This window comes from Ailuropoda melanoleuca, chromosome 6 (assembly GCF_002007445.2).
Source record: "Ailuropoda melanoleuca isolate Jingjing chromosome 6, ASM200744v2, whole genome shotgun sequence".
Classification (NCBI taxonomy): Eukaryota; Metazoa; Chordata; class Mammalia; order Carnivora; family Ursidae; genus Ailuropoda; species Ailuropoda melanoleuca.
Window position 1 is genome coordinate 28,290,260 of NC_048223.1, and position 19,180 is coordinate 28,309,439.

At 39.9% G+C, this 19,180-nt stretch overlaps 1 protein-coding gene across 8 annotated transcripts in view; it reads right to left on the reverse strand.

Annotated features, from left to right (window-relative positions):
* The window catches only part of NEK10 (NIMA related kinase 10), a 235,895-nt gene that overhangs the window by 169,149 nt on the left and 47,566 nt on the right, over positions 1-19,180 (reverse strand). For all 8 annotated transcript variants that reach the window (XR_004626025.1, XR_004626022.1, XR_004626024.1 and 5 more), the window contains 9 exons: positions 18,096-18,174; positions 16,921-16,988; positions 15,126-15,205; positions 13,735-13,821; positions 10,325-10,549; positions 6,541-6,680; positions 5,112-5,173; positions 3,293-3,370; positions 1,402-1,466 (listed from right to left, as the gene is read on the reverse strand). Coding sequence is in view for 4 of the 8 variants with exons in the window: in XM_019796374.2 (XP_019651933.1) it covers positions 1,402-1,466; positions 3,293-3,370; positions 5,112-5,173; positions 6,541-6,680; positions 10,325-10,549; positions 13,735-13,821; positions 15,126-15,205; positions 16,921-16,988; positions 18,096-18,174 (884 nt within the window). In the remaining 4 variants the exon portion in view is untranslated. The remainder of the gene's footprint in view (positions 1-1,401; positions 1,467-3,292; positions 3,371-5,111; positions 5,174-6,540; positions 6,681-10,324; positions 10,550-13,734; positions 13,822-15,125; positions 15,206-16,920; positions 16,989-18,095; positions 18,175-19,180) is intronic.

Genomic DNA, 19,180 nt, shown 5'->3' on the forward strand with positions numbered 1-19,180 from the left:
GGGTGCTATACGCAAGTAATGGATCACGGAACTTTACATCAAAAACCAGGGATGTACTGTATGGTGACTAACATAATACAATAAAAAATATTATTATAAAAAAATTTAAAAATTTAAAAAAAGATTAATTAAACAAACTTAACTTCCTTAGGTTATCAACAGAGTGGGGGCAAATAGTACTCAGCAGCTTATCTCACAAAAATGAACTAAAACTACAGTTCTTAAGGGATAATGAAAGGTAACCAGAGAGGAAAGTTTCTAGAGATGTGGGTTACCACACAGGGCTTGTAGTTGACAATACTGTGCTGTACACTTAAAAATTTGTTAAGAGGGCAGATCTCATGTTATGATACAGGTTATACAAAGACCTTATTTGTAAGATATTTGGAGGTGCAGGCATTAAACATTTTGGAAAGGAACGTTTATGGGGTGTTTATGGCGTGCTGAACACTTTCATAAACGCCATTTGATTCAGTCCTCCTATTAACCCTAGGAGGTAAATACTAACCCCATTTTTAAATGTTTTATGAAAATAAAATAAAAATACAGGTAAAGAAAAAAAATAGATTTATGCATCATTTGCAGGGTCTGGTTTCAAGGGCTTAGTAAAGTCATTAAGTCCATAAAAATGGATGGTTAAGGGCCTTGAGATAAAAGGCTATAATGACTTTACTTCTTTTTCTCCCCTCAAATTCAAGCATCACTTGTAAATAAAGTTAACAACATAAAATGCTCCAATGCTTATGAACAAAACACATTATATTAACTCAAGTTCTTATTTCTACTCCGCCTTTTATCAATAGAATTCTAGTAAGAACTTGGGCCTATGATTTTGGTCAGCCCAACCCAGGGGCATGCAGACCACACATGTAGGTAACTAGCGTTTGCTTCCCAAGGGGGTGATTTTTCTGTCACGCTCACCAGCACAGCCTCCTGACCCAAGAACACCTAGCCTCCTCCCCCCTCAAATGAGCTCCTGCCCTATGGAGGATACCCTGACAAATACTTCTTTTTCCATTGATTCAGAGGAAATTACTAGACCAACTTTGGAGTTTCTGAATGCGTAAGAACAAGCCCATGTTTTGATGTCATCCATTTAAAATGTTAACATCCAAAAAAAAAAAAAAAAGGAAAACTAAAAACAATAGCAGTCATAGTAATTAAGAAGAATTGTATTGATAGAGTGATTTTTTTTTTCCCTTTCTTCATCATTTCGTTCACTTTCAGTGTTAGGATACCACTAGGGTAAGTCAGTGTTATTTTCTGTGGATTCTAAGAAATCTGAAAACACATGCTTTGCATACTGATTCATTTTTCTCTTACTGTTTCCATCTAAATCAGGGATATGAAAACAGTTCAAACTCATGATTGCTGGTCACTTAAATTTCTCTAAGCTCCTACCTTTTAAAGAGTGGTCTGTTTCTTTCCATACTAAAGAGAAACCTCAAGGCTCTGAATGCATAACACTGGAAAAGAAAAGGGTGCGTGATTCTCAAATGGTAGCTCAGCAAATTAAAACATTCCCAGGATAAAATTATCATGAACTAAACATTAACGTGACTTTATTGTGAGTGGCTGACCTGCACGGGAGCCAAAACTTATGACTAAAAACAAAAACCATCAATACCTGGAGTAGGTCTCATATTTTTAAAAAACATTTATGTTGTAGAATGCTAGGATGTTAGCCTTGTTCCACTCACTACTTGTCATTAATTCCTTTCTAGAAAGTACAAAATGAACACTGAGACCAGAAATAAAATTCCTACTCTGAGAAAACCAAATGACCAGAGATTTTCAGGAGCTCAAGGTTTATTTTGTTTCTAGCTTGCTATGTATGCCTCAATATTTATATGGCTTCTATGAGAAAATAAACACTCGAAATGATGACATATAAAAATAGCCACAGGCACATTGGACTCAAACTTGACAAATTGGTCTCTTGAGTAAAGAGTCTTAAGCATTCCCCAAATAGAACAATCTACAGTAACTCCCGAGAACACTCAGAAAGAGGCCTGTGAGACTTTACCGAAGAAAAATAAATGTCTAAATGTCTAATGGTTTGCAGTGCCAAGAAAAAAAACAGAGAGCCCCCAGCCAGCAGCAGGACCCGGACACAGGCCACCATGGCGTGATTAGGGCCTGCTGAACTCAGATCTGGAATCATCCCATAAAATTAGTGGTCTGAATACAGAAGGGTCTCATATAAAATTGCCCAAGGAAACAGACAGATGACACAAGGACACGAGGGAGCCGGGTGGAGGGTGGTGGAGGCAGTGAAAGGTGCAGGACGCAAATGCTCCTCGAGAACCTTGAAATGGGAATTTTTAGAAACCCTCTACTGGCTTAACAAAATGCATCTGTAGGGCAGATTTGACTTACTTGTTGGCCAGCATCACATCACGCGTCTGTGGTGCACCAAAGAAATTAAGACCCACACCAGTACATTGTCATGGGCTCTCTAAAACCTCTGTCTGCCAGCCCATGGCTACCACCAAAACTGCTCTGCTCGTTTTCACTATTGTTCTGGGGGACAGCCCTTCAATCGGGGTGGAGGTAAACATGGTTTCTTACTTCCTCTTCTAAATGACTTGCGGGGGACAAAATGAGCTGCAAGTCTTGCAAAGGCTTACTTTCAATCTGATTTTGTCTTTCCAATATCTTTGGGGACACTGGCCCCCTGATGCCCACTCTTCAAAACAGCACGCAGAACCCTGCAATAATGTGCACCCCTCTTACCTGCGAGACCTCATCTTACTCCCCCTACCACACACCCCAGCTCTCCCAGGCGGCCTAAGCACACTCTAAGCCGCCAGGCTCTCACACTTTGCACATGGTATTCCCTCTGCGTGGCATGCCCTTCCACCCTGTAGCCAACGCCATGGTTGCGCTACTCATACCCCTTTATCGACTTGGCAAGTCTCTTCTCATCCACATAGATCCATTTTACAGGCTTTCCTTTGTAAAGATGAAATGTTACCGACTGTGGTCCATGCTTAAAGATGGAGTAAAATTTTCCTCTTACAGTTTTCTGATACATAAGCGTTGTTGTGAAAAAAATAGAACTTACTGATAAGCAAAGAAATACATAAATAAAATCACCTGATCCCCCCACCCAGAGAAACCACTGCTAAGTCCTTTATACTGTTTTAACAGCATTTGTTTTCATGCCAGCCTCCCGCACCTGACATTTTTCCCTACCAGTCAGTACAGAGACTGGGAGGGAATTTATATTACCAGAGTTTCCCCAGATTTCGGTAACTTGATACTGAAGAACAATGGACATGCTTATTACCTGTAGTAGATTAGTTTTTGCTGCATTCTTTTGTTTGTTTGGTAAAATTAATTTTGCTATTGTATATACACCATTTTCCTGCAAGAATAAAGAGCATGTGTTATCTGTGACCAGTGCCAATGCCATAGAGACACACAAACACAAAGAAGCAATTACACAATCTCAAAAATTAATACTAGAGAAGAAATGTTCATAGAATTTTAGAACTTTGTGTAAGTATAGAGGAGAATAGTAAATACATCAATGTAATAGTAAAGAATACAACCACACTCTTAAAATTTCAACTGTCTTTAAAGATGATAAATAATAAAGCATATCAATTTAAAGTCATTTAAATACTTTAAAAAGAAGGAGTAGGGGATAAAAAGGGACTGAGTAAAGGGATCCAAGTATTTTTATACTTTGCATTTTAAATATCTAACTATGAAATATAATTTCTGCCTTTACAGTTTGGTAATTCATACACATAGATACATTATTGTAGAAAAGAACATCGGAAAAAATAAAAGAAACAAGAGTAATAGATTTTAAAAAATGAAAGTTATGCATGGAAAGTCCAGAAAGTTATCCTTCTAGACTTACTCTAATACTCTAATATATACACAGCGAATGAACAAAAAGTGCTAATTTATTGGTACTTTTCTATTCTCAATATATTAAGTATTTGATTTACTGAACTCTTCAATACGCGGGCTTTTATAACTGTGAAGAGCTTTACCCGCCTTTCTGCATTTAGTCTTTATAGCTATTCTGTGAATCAGTCTGTAATTTCCCTGCTTTATATATGACAAAACCAAATCTCAGAGAGACTAAGTCATTTTTCCAGTGGCCGAACCACCAGGAAATGATAGTAGGAACTGAACCTCAACCTGACCAAGTCCAAATGCCCTGCCCTACCACTACCCCGAGTCGCTGAGCTTCCCCTTGAGCCTCTAATCATCGGTGATCTGATCTCTTACGACTCTCTATGTATTTATGCATCCGAAGTTGAAGGTGGATATAGTGTATGCTGCTTCCGTATCCTGCTGTACGTGTAGTGGGTTGATTAATGTGAAACTGGTTTCTTGGCAATAAATATTTTGGTGGGGTGTGTTTCAGTCACCTCTAGCTGAATAACCTGATATACTCTTAATTCAGATGACTACTATCCTTATCTGATGGTACCCTATAGGCCCAGAATTAGAGCAATTCAAAATTGCTTTTTTAAAAAAAAGAGATAAAAAGAAAAACATAATATAGGGAAGAAACACCACAGATTAACCACAGGGCGGATCTTTCTAAGCCAAGTGAGGTAAAGGAAGGACAAGACTATAAAATGGAATTCTAGGGACCCCTGGCTGGCTTAGTCAGTAGACCATCTGACTCCTGATCTCGGGGTTTTGAGTTTGGGCCCCACGTTGGGTGTAGAGATAACTTAAAAATAAAATGTTAAAAAAACTTAAAAAATTAGGGACGCCTGGGTGGCTCAGGTGGTTAAGCATCTGCCTTCGGCTCAGGTCATGATCCCAGGGTCCTGGGATCGAGTCCCGCATTGGGCTCCCTGCTCAGCTGGGAGCCTGCTTCTCCCTCTGCCTGCTGCTCCCCCTGCTTGTGTTCTCTCTTTCTCTGGCAAATAAATAAATAAATAAAATCTTAATAAAAAAAAAAGTTTAAAAAATTAAAAAATAAAAGAGACTATCAAATGAAATTCTAGAACTTAAATAAGACATATTAAAAATATCTTAAAACCACAGCATCTGGGATGCAGAGTTCACTGTGAGGTGGGGTCTGTGAGCGCTGCCGTGGTTTGCAGCCGGAGCCCGGAGAGCGGAGTCCTCACCTGGACCACCTGGTGGGCGTTGGTGTCGTTGAGCACCAGCTCGGTGAGCGCGGCGCAGCAGGCTGGAAGGAAAACCACCAGATGATCGTGTCTGTCATCACTGAGTCGCTGTGCACTGTTCCATCAATACGCTAGCTCTGCGGGGAGTTCTGTTAGCTGAGTCACTCCTGCAGTCACAGCAGCTTTCCTGTGACACAGCTCTGGGGGACTTGCCGCGGTGTCTAACTCTGCTCTTCGTGTAATTCGTGTGCGTCTACACCCTCGGCAGCCTTTTCCTGAGTGCTTCCTGTGTACCAGGAGGCAGCTTCATTATAATCCCCAGGGCCCAACGTGGGCCCGGCCTTGGCAGGTGCTCGGTAAGTGCACCTACAATGGCTGGATACGTGAGTACTTCAAATATATGATCCAAACTATCCCTTGTCATCAGAAGATGAACCATGACTACCAGTTTTACTGATGAGAAAACTGAGGTTCACAGAGCCTGACGGACGAGGCCACAGAACTTACTAAGTGGAAGAGGCCAGAAGTCCAACTGCAGCCTGCCAGATGTTAAATCCCACGCCCTGAGCACCACCCTTCCTGCCTCCGCACAGCCACCGTGGCAGCCTCTGGTGACGTTCTGTACCGAGCTGCTTCTCGTCCGACCAGAAATGTGCTGGATCCTACAGCTTGAAGCATCAATAAAGGGTACTACCGTTTTATGGGGCCCTTGTGCTGGCCCTGCACATGCTTCGGGCATTACATACATCCTCATATACTGCTACATGCCTGCCCTCCTGCTGCCCCCACCCGTGCCTCCCTGCTCCCCTCCTATAGCTGCTGCAGAGCACCCAGCTCGGTCAGCAGCCCCAAAGCCCGCTCGTCCCAAAGGCCAGGTGTCCTTGTGTGCACCTTGCTCGAGATGGTGCCAAACTGCCGGAAGTGTGGGCATGCATCCCTGCTCCCCCTTTCGTGTGGCAAGAGGGCTCCGTCCTCTCTATAGGCGCTCACATGAGTAAGAAGGTACTCCCTTGCTCCCGGGGGAATGGGTGTGTGCATTACAGGAGGGTGCCCTGAGATCTGGAAAACCTAGGAACCATGATTCTGGCCACAAATCAAGCTGAATTCTCTAATCCAGCTTTACCGGGAATAAAGCTACTACTCTGCTCTCTTTATGTCTGACTTCTCTGCTGATTTCTCAATGTGTTCAGAATCAGAAAGGAAGAGAAAAATCTGTGCTATCACTAACCTGCAGGCCCCACATGAGTCCCGGGAGGTTTCAGACATCTACATGGATTTAACTTCACAGTTTTTAAACTTACAAATTGTGCCTACTTCATATTATCATACATAACAGAGAATAATAGTTTATTGTCATCATCACAGAGCATAATAAAGCAATGTGCTAAACAGTATCAAATACTAAAACATAATAACAGGATATAAATACCTGCTTGAAGAGAAAAAGTATTTTCTTGTATTTCCCGAGGGCTTAAATCTTCTGACAAATGAAGCTGCTGGATTCTGCCTGCTGCATTTGCACTAGACAGGCTGCCGATGGAAGAACGATCAGAAACAAAACTTCTGTCTCTGAAAAAGAAAAATGAATGCACAATTTATCACTTTTCCTTCATGGTCAGTGCTTTCCAGGTCCTGTTTAAGAAATGTTCGCCTCCCTCAGGCCATGAAGTTTTCTCCTATGTTATCTTTATTATTTCACCTTCCAATCTACCTAGAATGGATTTCTGTGGGTGGCGTGAGGCAGAGGTCTTTTCTTTCCTTCCTCCCTCCCTTCCTCTCTCCCTCTCTTTCTCCCTCCTCCCTTCCTTCCTTCTTTCCTTCCTTCCTTTCTTCCTTCCTTCCTTCCTTCCTTCCTTCCTCCCTCCCTCCCTCCTGCTTCCTTTTATTGTTACTGAGCTAACTCAGCACTAGTTATTCAAACTGTCATTTCCCCACTGCTCCACATGCCCATCTTTCTTTATTTTTTTATTTTTAAGTAACCTCTACACCCAACGTGGGGGGCTACAACCAACAACCCCGAGATCAAGAGTTGCACGCTCCACTGACTGAGCTGGCCAGAAGCACCCCCTCCCCCGCCCCCCCAACCTGTTTTTGAACTCTGTTCCGCTGCTATCAATTCACCTGACTACATGTCAGTCTTCCTCATTCTGAGTTTTCTTTTTCGAAGCAATTCCAGTCTTTCCTTGTTTGGGTAAAGATCTCTTCTTTTATATCTTTGAATTTTTTTTAAAAAAAGATTTTGTTGATTTATTTGAGAGAGAGTGAGCGCACACAGGTGCACAAGTCAGTGGCGGGAGCTGAGGGAGAGGGAGAAGCAGACTCCCTGCTGAGCAGGGAGCCCAAAGCAGAGCTCAATCCCAGGATCCTGAGATCATGACTTGAGCTGAAGGCACAAGCTTAACTGACTGAGCCACCCAGGCACCCCTATCTTTGAATTTCTTTTTTCCTTTTGCTTTATTCTCTAACCTAGGATATCAGTTATCCAGAGGTTGAAAACTCATCTTCTGCAAGCCATATCCTTCATTTTCTAATGGTTCTCATTCCTTTGTCTTTTTCCTCCACATTCTGTGCAATTTTTTCAAGCGTGCCCTTCCTTGTACTAATTCCAGTTTCTGTCTGGTACTCTGATGAAATGTCTCAGTTCCATGGATTATTCAGTCCTTCCTTTTTTTCCTAGCTCTGCAATCTCTCTCCTCCCCTCTTTGTTGTCCTAGCATTTCATCTTTAATCTCAGGTCATAAATGTCATGCTCTGTTTAATATCTTTGATAAAATAAAGCATTTGTTTTTCTGTTTACTCAAAATAACATCTTCCACAATGGCTTCTTCATGCCTTTTATCTGTTTTGTTCCTTTTTGTTTATGTGGCTACTATATTTTTTTCATTTATTTATTCATTTCATTATTCAGCTCTATCTTGATTTCTTTGTACCTGAATATTACATAGATGGAGTCTCCTTGGCTTCCCTCGCCATGTCATCTGGGCCCACTAGTGCCCTTCCTTCAGTTGGCATTGGGGAGGTAATGGAGCTAGGTCTACGGATAGTCATAACTGGTGATCTTATCTGTCAACCAAATTATGTTAAAACTCAAATTTTAGAGAACATTCCCCCTACTCGAGCCTATAGCCCTTCAGGAACCATTCTGGAGCTTAGGATTGTAGGTGAATGGGCATGAACAGGTTTCCTGGAAACTGCCTTGACAATAATCCCTGTTCCTACTCATGCCAAGAGACAACCTGGCAACCTCCACCCCTTGTACCAGCTCCAGACAGCCCAGGGGCAGGCTCAGGCTCTGAAAAGATATTGTTTACCCAGCTGGAGTAATAAATTCTCCCAGAGCACTGAGACATATTTAACATAGAATAAGTGTTGACATATATCATTTTCCCAGGGAAGAGTTTTCTAACATTGCACCATAGAAATGGACTGGCAAACTCACTCTTTAGATGTGAAAGAACTTGTTTTTCTTAAGGATGGTTACATCTTGAGCAAAAGAGGAAAACTTGTGCCTTGCATTAAACTTAATCTTACGTGGTAAAACAGTAGGTTTTATCTCTGAAGTATTGCTTAGCCATCATAGAAATTAATGTTACTATCAAGAAAATAACTGCTCTCCAAAAGGGCGACCCATAGCTGTTGGAATAGGTGTATCAACTACCAGTAATACCAACACTACCATCAGCATCACCATCAGCATCCTACAAAAGCAAGCAAAAAAATAAAAATAAAAACAAAAACAAAAAACTTGTGCTAAATGTTCAAGGAGCTAGCTTATTATGCCACAGTACTAATGAAAGATTTGTAATTTATACTTTAACGTATTTGAGATTTTTACATGATACTCATAAAAGCAAGTAGGGGCACCTGGGGGCTCAGTCACATAAGCGTCTGTCACGTAAGCATCTGTCTTCAGCTCAGGTCATGATCTCAGGGTCCCGGGATGGAGCCCCGCATCGGGTTCCCTGCTCAGCAGGGAGTCTGCTTCTCCCTCTGTCCCTCCCCCTGCTCATGTTCTCTTTCTCTCTTTCAAATGAATGAATGAATGAATGAATATCTTTTTTTAAAAAAGCAAATAGATTATCAATAGCTTACAATTTTTTCTTTTGTTTTGGTAATGACAGAAATCATTAGTAAAGCTATTGTCCAGATCTCTATAGTCTGTTCTTATGCTTTGAAACAGTCCCGCACAGAAATGAAGTTGATAACGTACAGTTCCATAAAATACCTAGAGGTATAACAAGCACAAAGTCTGAATAACACTGACTTGATAATATCTGGTCATATTATGAATGATAAGTCACTCTGGTTTCACTAGGGAGAGCTTTATGCATGTACTGCACATTACAACGGTGATTCCTTTCAGGCAGACATACTCCTTTTCAACTTTGATTCAGTATGTATAGGGCTGAATTATGCTTTATAATAATTTTAGGTACTAGAACTTTCCCACTGATGGTACCAAAAGATGTCTTTATCTATGGCTTCAATATATCTAATACATACTTATTGAACCATATTTCATGAAAATTTCAATTAACTATTTTAATAACCATTCCTTCTCCATACTCAAGACTTTGAATGTCATTAGAATTCTCCTTTAAGAGAGAGATGATAAGGTATTAACCCACCTTAAGAGCACTGCAATGAAGATTCAGAAAGGAAAGAAGAGCAACTGGACCAGGGTCAGTAACATGGCAATCGTTTGATCAACAATATTTTCTCCCATTTTAACTAAGGATTATACATCTGTTCTTTAATCATAGGTTTTGCTTTCTCTTTGTAGATCAATGACATATATGCAAATGCAGACATTTTAGCAAAATAGTAAATTTAAAGTAAAATTATTATACTTGTTGGGATTACAATATGCATAGACTGTATCATGAAAAAGGTGGTAAGATAAATGTTTTCTTGTAGTTGTTGGGTCTCATTCAATCTACATTTGCAGACTGACAGCCTTCTCTATCCCTGGCACTGTCATGGAGGTGGTGATGCAAAGATAAATATTTTAGGGCTCCCAAGAAACGTAAAAGATAAATGCCCCTGATATTGATTTCAAGTATGTTTGTGACAAGTATAAATGATTCTCCATAACATGAAGGACCAAAGAGCAGGAGAAAGCAAGCTGATCATGTACCAATCTGCCATTGTCTGGCAGAGTCCCCAACCTTCAGTGACTAAGGCAAAGCCGGCCACAGCCCCCTCTGACTCACCCTCGTAAAATATGCAGAAGCTGCTTGATGCCTCCCCAAATGCGAATTTCCACGCTGGTCTCAGGGTCCTCACAAACCTGAACCAGAATCCAGACAACACTCCAGAGCAGCTTCAGGTGGTCAGAGTGGAGCAGACTGAGGAGGACGGGTATCCCTTCATAGAGCTTCACCTGCTCTTTCACCTGGGGCTCGGCACAAAGTAGGCGCAGTAACTCCGCAGTTAATCTGGAAGGGGAAGGGGATGGGGGGTGGTGAGGATGAAAATCACAGCGCTGTGGGTTATCGACTTCGCATTTGGACTAGAGCTATCACTGCGGTGCTCTAACATTTTCTAAGTCACAGGTCAACAGATGTTTTCTGTAAAGGACTGGATCGTAGCACAGTGTTTTAGGCTTTGCTAGCCATACACTTCCCGTCACAACTACCCAACCCAGCCAACATATCCAAAAGCCGCCATGGTTAACACATAAAAAACAAATGGGCATGGCTATGTTCCAATAAATCTTTATTTACAAAAACAGGCAGGGAGCTAAATATAGCCTGCGGGTCATAGTCCGCTGACCACCGTTCTAAGTCATAGCCTTGCTGTAAGAACATCGGTCTGGCTAAAAGCCTACTAACCACCAAATAGATATCACGTACATACAATGGGACCTGCATTGTGCTCAAGCCAAAGGAATAAAAGCTCTATGGTAGTCTTCAGAAACTTACTATGTGGTTACAAAAACAAGACATTAAAACAAAATGCCAAAACCACTACAATGCAAGGAGATGATATGCAACATGCTCAGGGAATATCTGGAGAGTCAAATAAAGAATGATAACATAGGACACACAGGGTTCAGCAGAGCTCTGAAACATTATGATGATGGACATTTCATAGAACCATCCTTAACCCTCCAGTCTCACACTTGAAACACTCTCCCTGGACAATGTCATCCATTCCCATGACTTCAAACACCCATCTATCCCAGTACAGTGAGCTCATCCCAGGCATCACTCTCAGCCTCCGGAAGTTCCAGCCACACAGCAGTTCCACAGGTACTCATCCCTCTGTGTCTTAACTCAAAGTCATTATTCTTCTCCCCAAACTGTCTCTTCCACTTATATCCCCAGTGTTGATTCATGATATCATGGTCTTTTCAATTTTCCAAGCCAGAAGACAGACTCATCCAAGACACTTCCTTCTCCTTTCCCAATCCACCACTGCCAATCAAGAGCTTCTAATGCCCCCTTTTTCCAGGCTACTGCTAAGATTAATTCTCTTGCAAGTCATGCAGCCGGCCAACCCCATTGCTCCTCCCATTCTTGTTATCCTTGATTGTGCTCAAGACATAAGCGTCTCTGTTACCTGCCTCTCCAATCTTCTCATGCACACACTGCTCCACAGTTCCTTTCCCCTGAGCCAATTTTCCACAGCTCCAATTCCTTCCAAACTTTTGTGCTCTGACAATCAGAACATATGTTCTTTGGCAAATAGTGTTCTTCTTCTCCTCGAAATTTCCACACCAAACACCCCCTTCCTTGTTCTAAATGGATCTCATTGTGTGGCTATATTCCCCACACCACACACCCCACACACCGCTATCAGAGTAATCTCCATGCAAAATAAATCTGATCATGCTTAGGATCTTTGTAAGTCCCCATAATGTGAATGGATAAAAACCACGCTCTTATTTGGCACAAAGAGCCCATCGTGACCTGGCTAAAAGCATCTTGTTGCCTCCCCTATAAAGCATGGAAATTGATAGGTTATTGTGCAGATCAAATGAATTAACACACAAAAGTGCTTAAAGTGGGACCTGGCATATAGAGAAAGCTGGACCAAAATTTGCTGTATTTTTAACTTATCATTAACTGTCTAATCTAGTTTTCTGGCACTTTCCCTCCTGCACTGTGTTCCAGCTGTGCCCAACCATGCAGTTCCTCTAACACAGACCATTTCATGCGTCCAAACAGCACATTCTGTTTCCACTTGTTCTCTCCCTTTGCCTAGATAACTCCCTCTTCCTTCAGGAAACTTGGCATGGCCTCTGGCTCCGACTGGGAGCTTCTGCTCTATGTTCCCAGAATGTCCTGTGCATCCATCAACCACACCACTCACAGTGCTATGGTGAAACCACCGACCTGTGTGTCCGTTCCCCTCTCCTACACTACACACTCTATCTCATTCATCTCAGGCGCTCTAACACTTGTGCAGAGTCTGTTTTCCTAGAAAGGAGTTCAAGTAAGCAGGTCTACAAGTACAGTTTGTAAAAGAGGATAAAATGGACTTTGAAGAAAGACTCACGGGGATTTACTATGGTTACACTTAATGGGTTTCATTACTTAATATTTCTGTTATCTGTTTTACCTCTTCAGAAAATCATGACTTACTTAACTAAATATCAAATGATGTAGGTTGCAACTCTATTTAAAAACAACCTAATAAGTAACTAGATACAGTAATTCTTTGGAGCAATATGTAGTTCAATTGAAAATGAATACATTTTAGATTCTGTTTAGAGTTATAATAACAGGTGCTCATGAAACAAGTCAGTAGCTACGCTAATTATTTTACTTGCCTTAAAAAATAGATTTTAACAATCTAATAATTTATTCAATATACAATCTGAAATTACTAAAAATAGAGCCACCTCAGAGTTTCTTTTTTTTTCTTTTTTTTTTCTTTTTTTTAAGATTTTATTTATTTATTCTACAGAGATAGAGACAGCCAGCGAGAGAGGGAACACAAGCAGGGGGAGTGGGAGAGGAAGAAGCAGGCTCACAGCAGAAGAGCCTGATGTGGGGCTCGATCCCATAACGCCGGGATCACGCCCTGAGCCGAAGGCAGACGCTTAACCGCTGTGCCACCCAGGTGCCCCTCACCTCAGAGTTTCTTTCTTAAAAAGACAGAATGTAAAAAAAACTCAATAAACAAAAATATTATAGATGTGATCATAAGATTTATAAAATTTGATTCTATGCCCAGATCTGGAAGTGATGCAGGACCAAAGATAAATCAATACGACTTTGTTCTAGTTTCTTTATAAAAACTTAAATAAAAAATACTGTATGGTGACTAACATAACATAATAAATAAATAAGTAAATAAATACACTCAAATACTGGTATAAAATCAATACATGTTATGTTACATGATATGGAAGTAAGAGAAGAAAGAAAAAGATATTTGCTTAATAATGTGTGTTATGTATATGTATACATATATACGTATCTGTATGTATACATATACTAGCATGTTCATAATAAATAAGGAGGAAATTAGAAAAAAGAAAAGAAAAGAAAAGAAATGTCAAGGTGACTCATGACATTCAGTTAATAATGTGAATAGCATGACATAATAGAAATAACAATTACCGTTTTCATCAAATATGACATTGTCTTTTTCCCCCTATTAGCAATCCTACCTTTTGGAAAGCAAGTCATATTCATGCAAAATCATCAGCAGATTTTCTACAATGTTGAGTTCACTTATCTTCTCCCTACATTCTGGACTATAAATTGAAAACTGTTAGTAACTACTAAAAACATACTTTACCATATCCATTCATTTAACACCCTTATTCTCGTATTATCTCAGGAGGAGAAACAAAAAGCAATATAGCTCCATGGGGCCAGACGACATCAAATTCCAACATTCAACAAATGTTACTTGTCATCAATTTAAATTTGTTTAATAACAGTATGATGATAATATGGTTCCCTTCCTCCAAAAAGAATCACAGGTTTTTCATTAAAAAAGTAATAATCAGCATTATTCACAATAGCCAAGATATAAAAATGACCTACGTGGGCCTACATAAATACAATTGAATATTATTATTCATCCATAAACAAGAAGGAAGCTCTGCCATTTGTGACAACATGGGTGAAACTGAAGGGAACTGAGCTGAGGTAAATACTGTGTGAGATCAGTTATATGTGGAATCTAAAACAAAAAGCAAAAGAACTGATTACATAGAAATAGAGATTAGCATGGTGAGTGATTGCTAGGGGCTAGACAGGAGGGAAATACAGATTAAAGGGTACGAACTTTCAGTTACAAGAAGAATGAGCACTGAGGATCTAATGTCCAGCGTGGAGACTACAGCTAGTGTGGTATTTTACACTTGTAAGTTGATGAGAGCACAGCTAAGTGTTCTTACTGCATGCACACAGAAGTAAGAATGTGACATGATGAGTATATTCATTCTCTTGAACTTGATAATCATTCCATACGCATAATGTATATCAAATCATCGTGTTGTACACTTTAAACATATGCAGTTCTACGTGTCAATTATTCCATATAAAGTTAAAAAAATAAAAACAAAAAAAGCATCGATTCACTTATTGGCACGAAAATATATATAAGGCACTTTTATTTAAAATAATCATGATGTCTATAAGGGAACATATTATCCAGAATTGTTTTAAGGGTAAAAGCGTTCAAAAATGTTTTATACGTTAGGATGACTATACAGGAGGGAACTTTTTTTTTAAGGTCAGGGAGATACCGTTGTCAAAGAAATACTGCGGTTATTTTGAAAGTGCAAGTATCTGAGGGTTGGATGAAAGACGAGGTAAGTATTTCTGGTCTGGAAAAAGAGAAGAAACTGTGGTTTTCCTTTCCAACTTAAGTTTTAAAAGATGCTTTTTCATTCAGGATCCTCTTCAATGTATTAATACCACTTCATGCTTATTTTTCACAAATTGTAACTAAGTAGGTAAGTAACTAGAGAGAAACTGATCTATTTTTTGTCTCTCCCGCCTAAACTGCTATGGCAGTGGAACTGGAAAGATATTAAAATACACTTACCTTTCAGCTAAACTAGCCAGAGCCAGAAGGGCACCCAACAAAACATTAGTATCTCGGGCACCAAGTAAATTTACTAACGTCTGAAAAATGAAGTAAAAGAAAGTTTCATTGTGTGAGTAGTACAAGCTTCTTGAGTGGCATAATGTTTCTTTCAAAGATCGAGGCTCGACCTCAAGAGGATTTTTTTTACTGCACATTCAGCACACACAGCTCTTTCAGGGGGTAGGACCCCCTTTCTGCTTTGAAACTCAAGGCTAGTTCCTTGTGGCCATTCTTTACCCAGGGCGGGAAGCGCAAGTGACCAAGGTACATGGCCAAGGTTCTCACTCTTCCCTCTCTTTTCATGTGCCCAGGAGGTCCCCTCTGCCTCTTCTGACCTCTCCCCAAGGAGAAGTAGGGAGACTAATGATAGGAACTACATTACTGAGAGCAACCAGTCATTGAGAACTTATTCTGAGCCAGGCATTGTGGTAGGTCCTTTCCCAATTGTGGAACTACTTTTCACCAAAGTGTTGAAAACTGTCTTTTTCCCCCTAGACGAGGCAAGGTATGACTATATTACCAAGGACTTCATTTGCCTCTCAGATTTCTAATTGATGTTGGAAGAGCATGAATCTATGCTTCCAGACATCATGTTAAGTAACATGACTTAACTGGAAGTCTGTACCTCATCAGTTGCCTTCTCTGAATTCGCATGAATGCAAATTCATCCCTCTTCTCTCTAGACTTTTAGAACTCAGAGTACCCTGAAAGTGTACACCCAGACACATTTCAGGCCAGAGCTGTGAACTGTGTAACAACTGCTTGGCTGATTTTTGGTTTCTGTTATGCCCATTTTCCCCTTTATGATTTCATTCATTTGTTTATAAAGCTATCATTATCTTTATTTCTCTGATTCCCTCCTTTTATTCTTCTCTGACTTTTTTCTCTGATCTCCTGATACAATGTTCCCCAAACTTCAGTCACTGACATAACATTCCCACAATTTTTGCCATATCCACTTAACTCCTTAATGCTACTCAAAAATGTTCCCCAAATTCTAAATGATAATATCAGTGAAATATATGTAGCTATTGAAATGTAAAGTGTTGATTTGTATATGACCTAGGATCATCCCCTATACAATAAGCAGCACATGCGAACACATTTTAGGCAACCTTGCTCTAATATATGTTCAAAAGTGGCCTCTTGGGATATGAGAAATTAACAGATTATTGAAACTTGGCTGTAGGCAGCTATCATCTAAATAGTTTTGTTATCAATATAAATTTAGTCTGTTTTGACTAAATCTGCATCCACTCATCTTGAAATGTATATTTGATCCATATGCTTGTAATACTATACCATCTGATTATAAGGTTGAACCATATGAAATTGCCCCACAGACATGACAATTTCATATGGTTTAAACATATATAACTCCATGTGCCATATGGAATGTATTTCTATGTATACACATACTTTATTTGTTCATTTGTAAACACACACTTAGGGGCAGTTTATACATAGCCAGGGTTTCTCAAGCAACATTTAAATAAAGCAACAAACTTCATTGTTAATAAATGGCATAGGAAAAGGGGAAAAAAAATGAGTTTCAGAAAACCTGTTCGCTATTTCTATATCTACTCCTTAGGCTGATAAAGAATATTAAAGGGCTGGCAGTTTACAATTCTAGGCTAGGTTAGCAGGTTCGTGAACTATAATTTTAAGAAACTTGATCACGGGGCTCTAAACCCCAGCATGTGAACCACTGCCACATGGAACTGAAGTGTTCGCTCCTTCTGGGACCACTCACCTTGTGTGCTCCACTTGTGGTGACCCATTCTCTTTGGTCTTTGACAGCAGCAAGTTTTTGAAAAATATCTATAAAGGAAGGAAATAACTCAAAGAGGGCTTCGACACTTAAAGGCGACAGTATTCATAGAACCTTGGGTCCAAAGTACTGATGGGCAAGCAGAGAAAGGGCTCATGGGAAGACAGACAACACAAAAGTAACAATGGAGGGAGGAGGAACAGGGTCATTTTTTTTTTTACTCTGAGAATTACCTCTTAAGCTCAACTACTAATTATTATATATTACTATTATAATAATAAAATATGGAGACAGCAAAAAAGGCAAACATCTCCTTCCACTTAAAGTTGAATTGAGTTCTTCAACATCATCACAGGTTCAAAGTGAAACCTTCTCTTCCAAGATTCTCCCTAGAAAGATTTCAAATATGGAGAGGAGAGAAAGGCCACCGAAGGTGATGGGCCTTAGCAAGGTTCCCCAGCTGAGGGGAACAGTTGTTCTCAAAGAAACTTCCTGGTGTCTAGGGGGTCACCACATACTCTCCTCCCCCCACAACTGAGAATCAGTGTGCTGTCCTGGAAACAAATACGGAAAACCAGACCATTCAGAGAAAATGGGCCAGCATCCCACAGCAACAGGGGACCTACAGCTCTTCAAACAGGAGGCAAGGTGGGGCTGGAAAGAGCCTCCAAAGAAAGAAGATTGAGTTCCACACACACAGACCAATGTGTTCACGTTCTCATCATCACATCAGGATCTTTTTTTTTTCTTTTTTATGTTCACAGAGTTTTAAATTTTATGAGGTAGGTATTATTATTAACCCCACTTTATAGATGAAAAGTGAATAGCCTCTGACACTTCAACAGAAATCAAAGGAAGCAAAAAAGATTTTTACCAAAATTTACCACTATGGAAGTCTCTCTTGCATTCAAATAAATTTGTGCTCAGTGAAAATCTTCAACACGAAATTGGGCTTTTCAAGGGAAGAGTTGTGATCTGAAGTTTTCCTTCTGGGTATATTTTGCCACTGAATATAACAATTGGCATGGACTCCCGATACCAGAACTGTGAATGGGTAGACTTATAAATATTCAAAGGATCCTTTTTCCTGTTGAAAACGCCATCCTGCTCATTTTGGCAAGTGGGAAAAGTTGCCGTGTCCCCACGGCGACACTTACACGTCATGTTGACCAGCTTGTCCACACTGTGCCTCTCCTCTCCGTAGCCGAGGTACTCATTGGCCACAATCTCCATGTACTGCAGTAGGGACCAAACCAACAAGAGTCAGAAGGAAAGATTAGCAAAAGCACAGGAGCAGATAAGGGACAAGAGGTGCACTTCTGAAAATGAGCTCTAGATGGCAGAACAGATACACCAAATAATACTCAGGCCTTCTGGGCCAGGTTCACTCAAGTGCCAAAGGTAGCTTGAGTTTCTGGACTCTGCCTACTCTTGCATGCGCTGAAGTTGAGGGAGGGACCATGGAAAGATTTTATAAACTCTCAAAAAATGGCATGTAACTAAATAAGTTTGTGGTGTCATTNATTTGGCCCAAAAAAAAAAAAAAAAAAAAAAAAAAATTGTATCTAACCAGCACACACACAATAGCAGTAGTAAGAATAAAATGGGTGTGGGTTACTCTGATAATCACTGACTGCAGATAACTGATTATAAAAAGAAAAAGGCTCAGAGAAACACACATAAAATTCTAATATTACAAGGAAAGTTAAGGTGGATAAGAGATTCCTTTACAATATAATTTTATGAAAGACAGTCATTTCATTAAATGAGGTAAACCTCCAGACAATTAAAAAAAAATCTTAAAAACAAAAATTAGACATGTTACAGCAATTTCCCAAGAATGAAAATATAATAAAATGTAATAGATTTAGCATTAACCTGCCATTAAACTTACTCTTCCATTAGTAATACAGAATGAGTTTGCAGGGCCACTGGTTCATTATGAAAATCATTCTTTGTCTACATGGTAGACGTTTTAGGAGAACGGGCTGTTCTAACCCAATGCCATGCCTAGAAATTTTGCATTATCATACTAATAGACCCAAACATCCCACTGGCTCGACCTGCTTACCTTCCCTCAGTAGTTATAAAAGCAGAAAAATCAATGAAGTGAAGGTCATTCCTCCCATTGTCACGTGTTTGGAAATATTTTAGTGAGCATAATTCTTTTTTTGTGAAACAATTATGAACATCTTTATTACCAATATTTTCTCCCATCATTTGGTATGTGCAATGCTGAGGA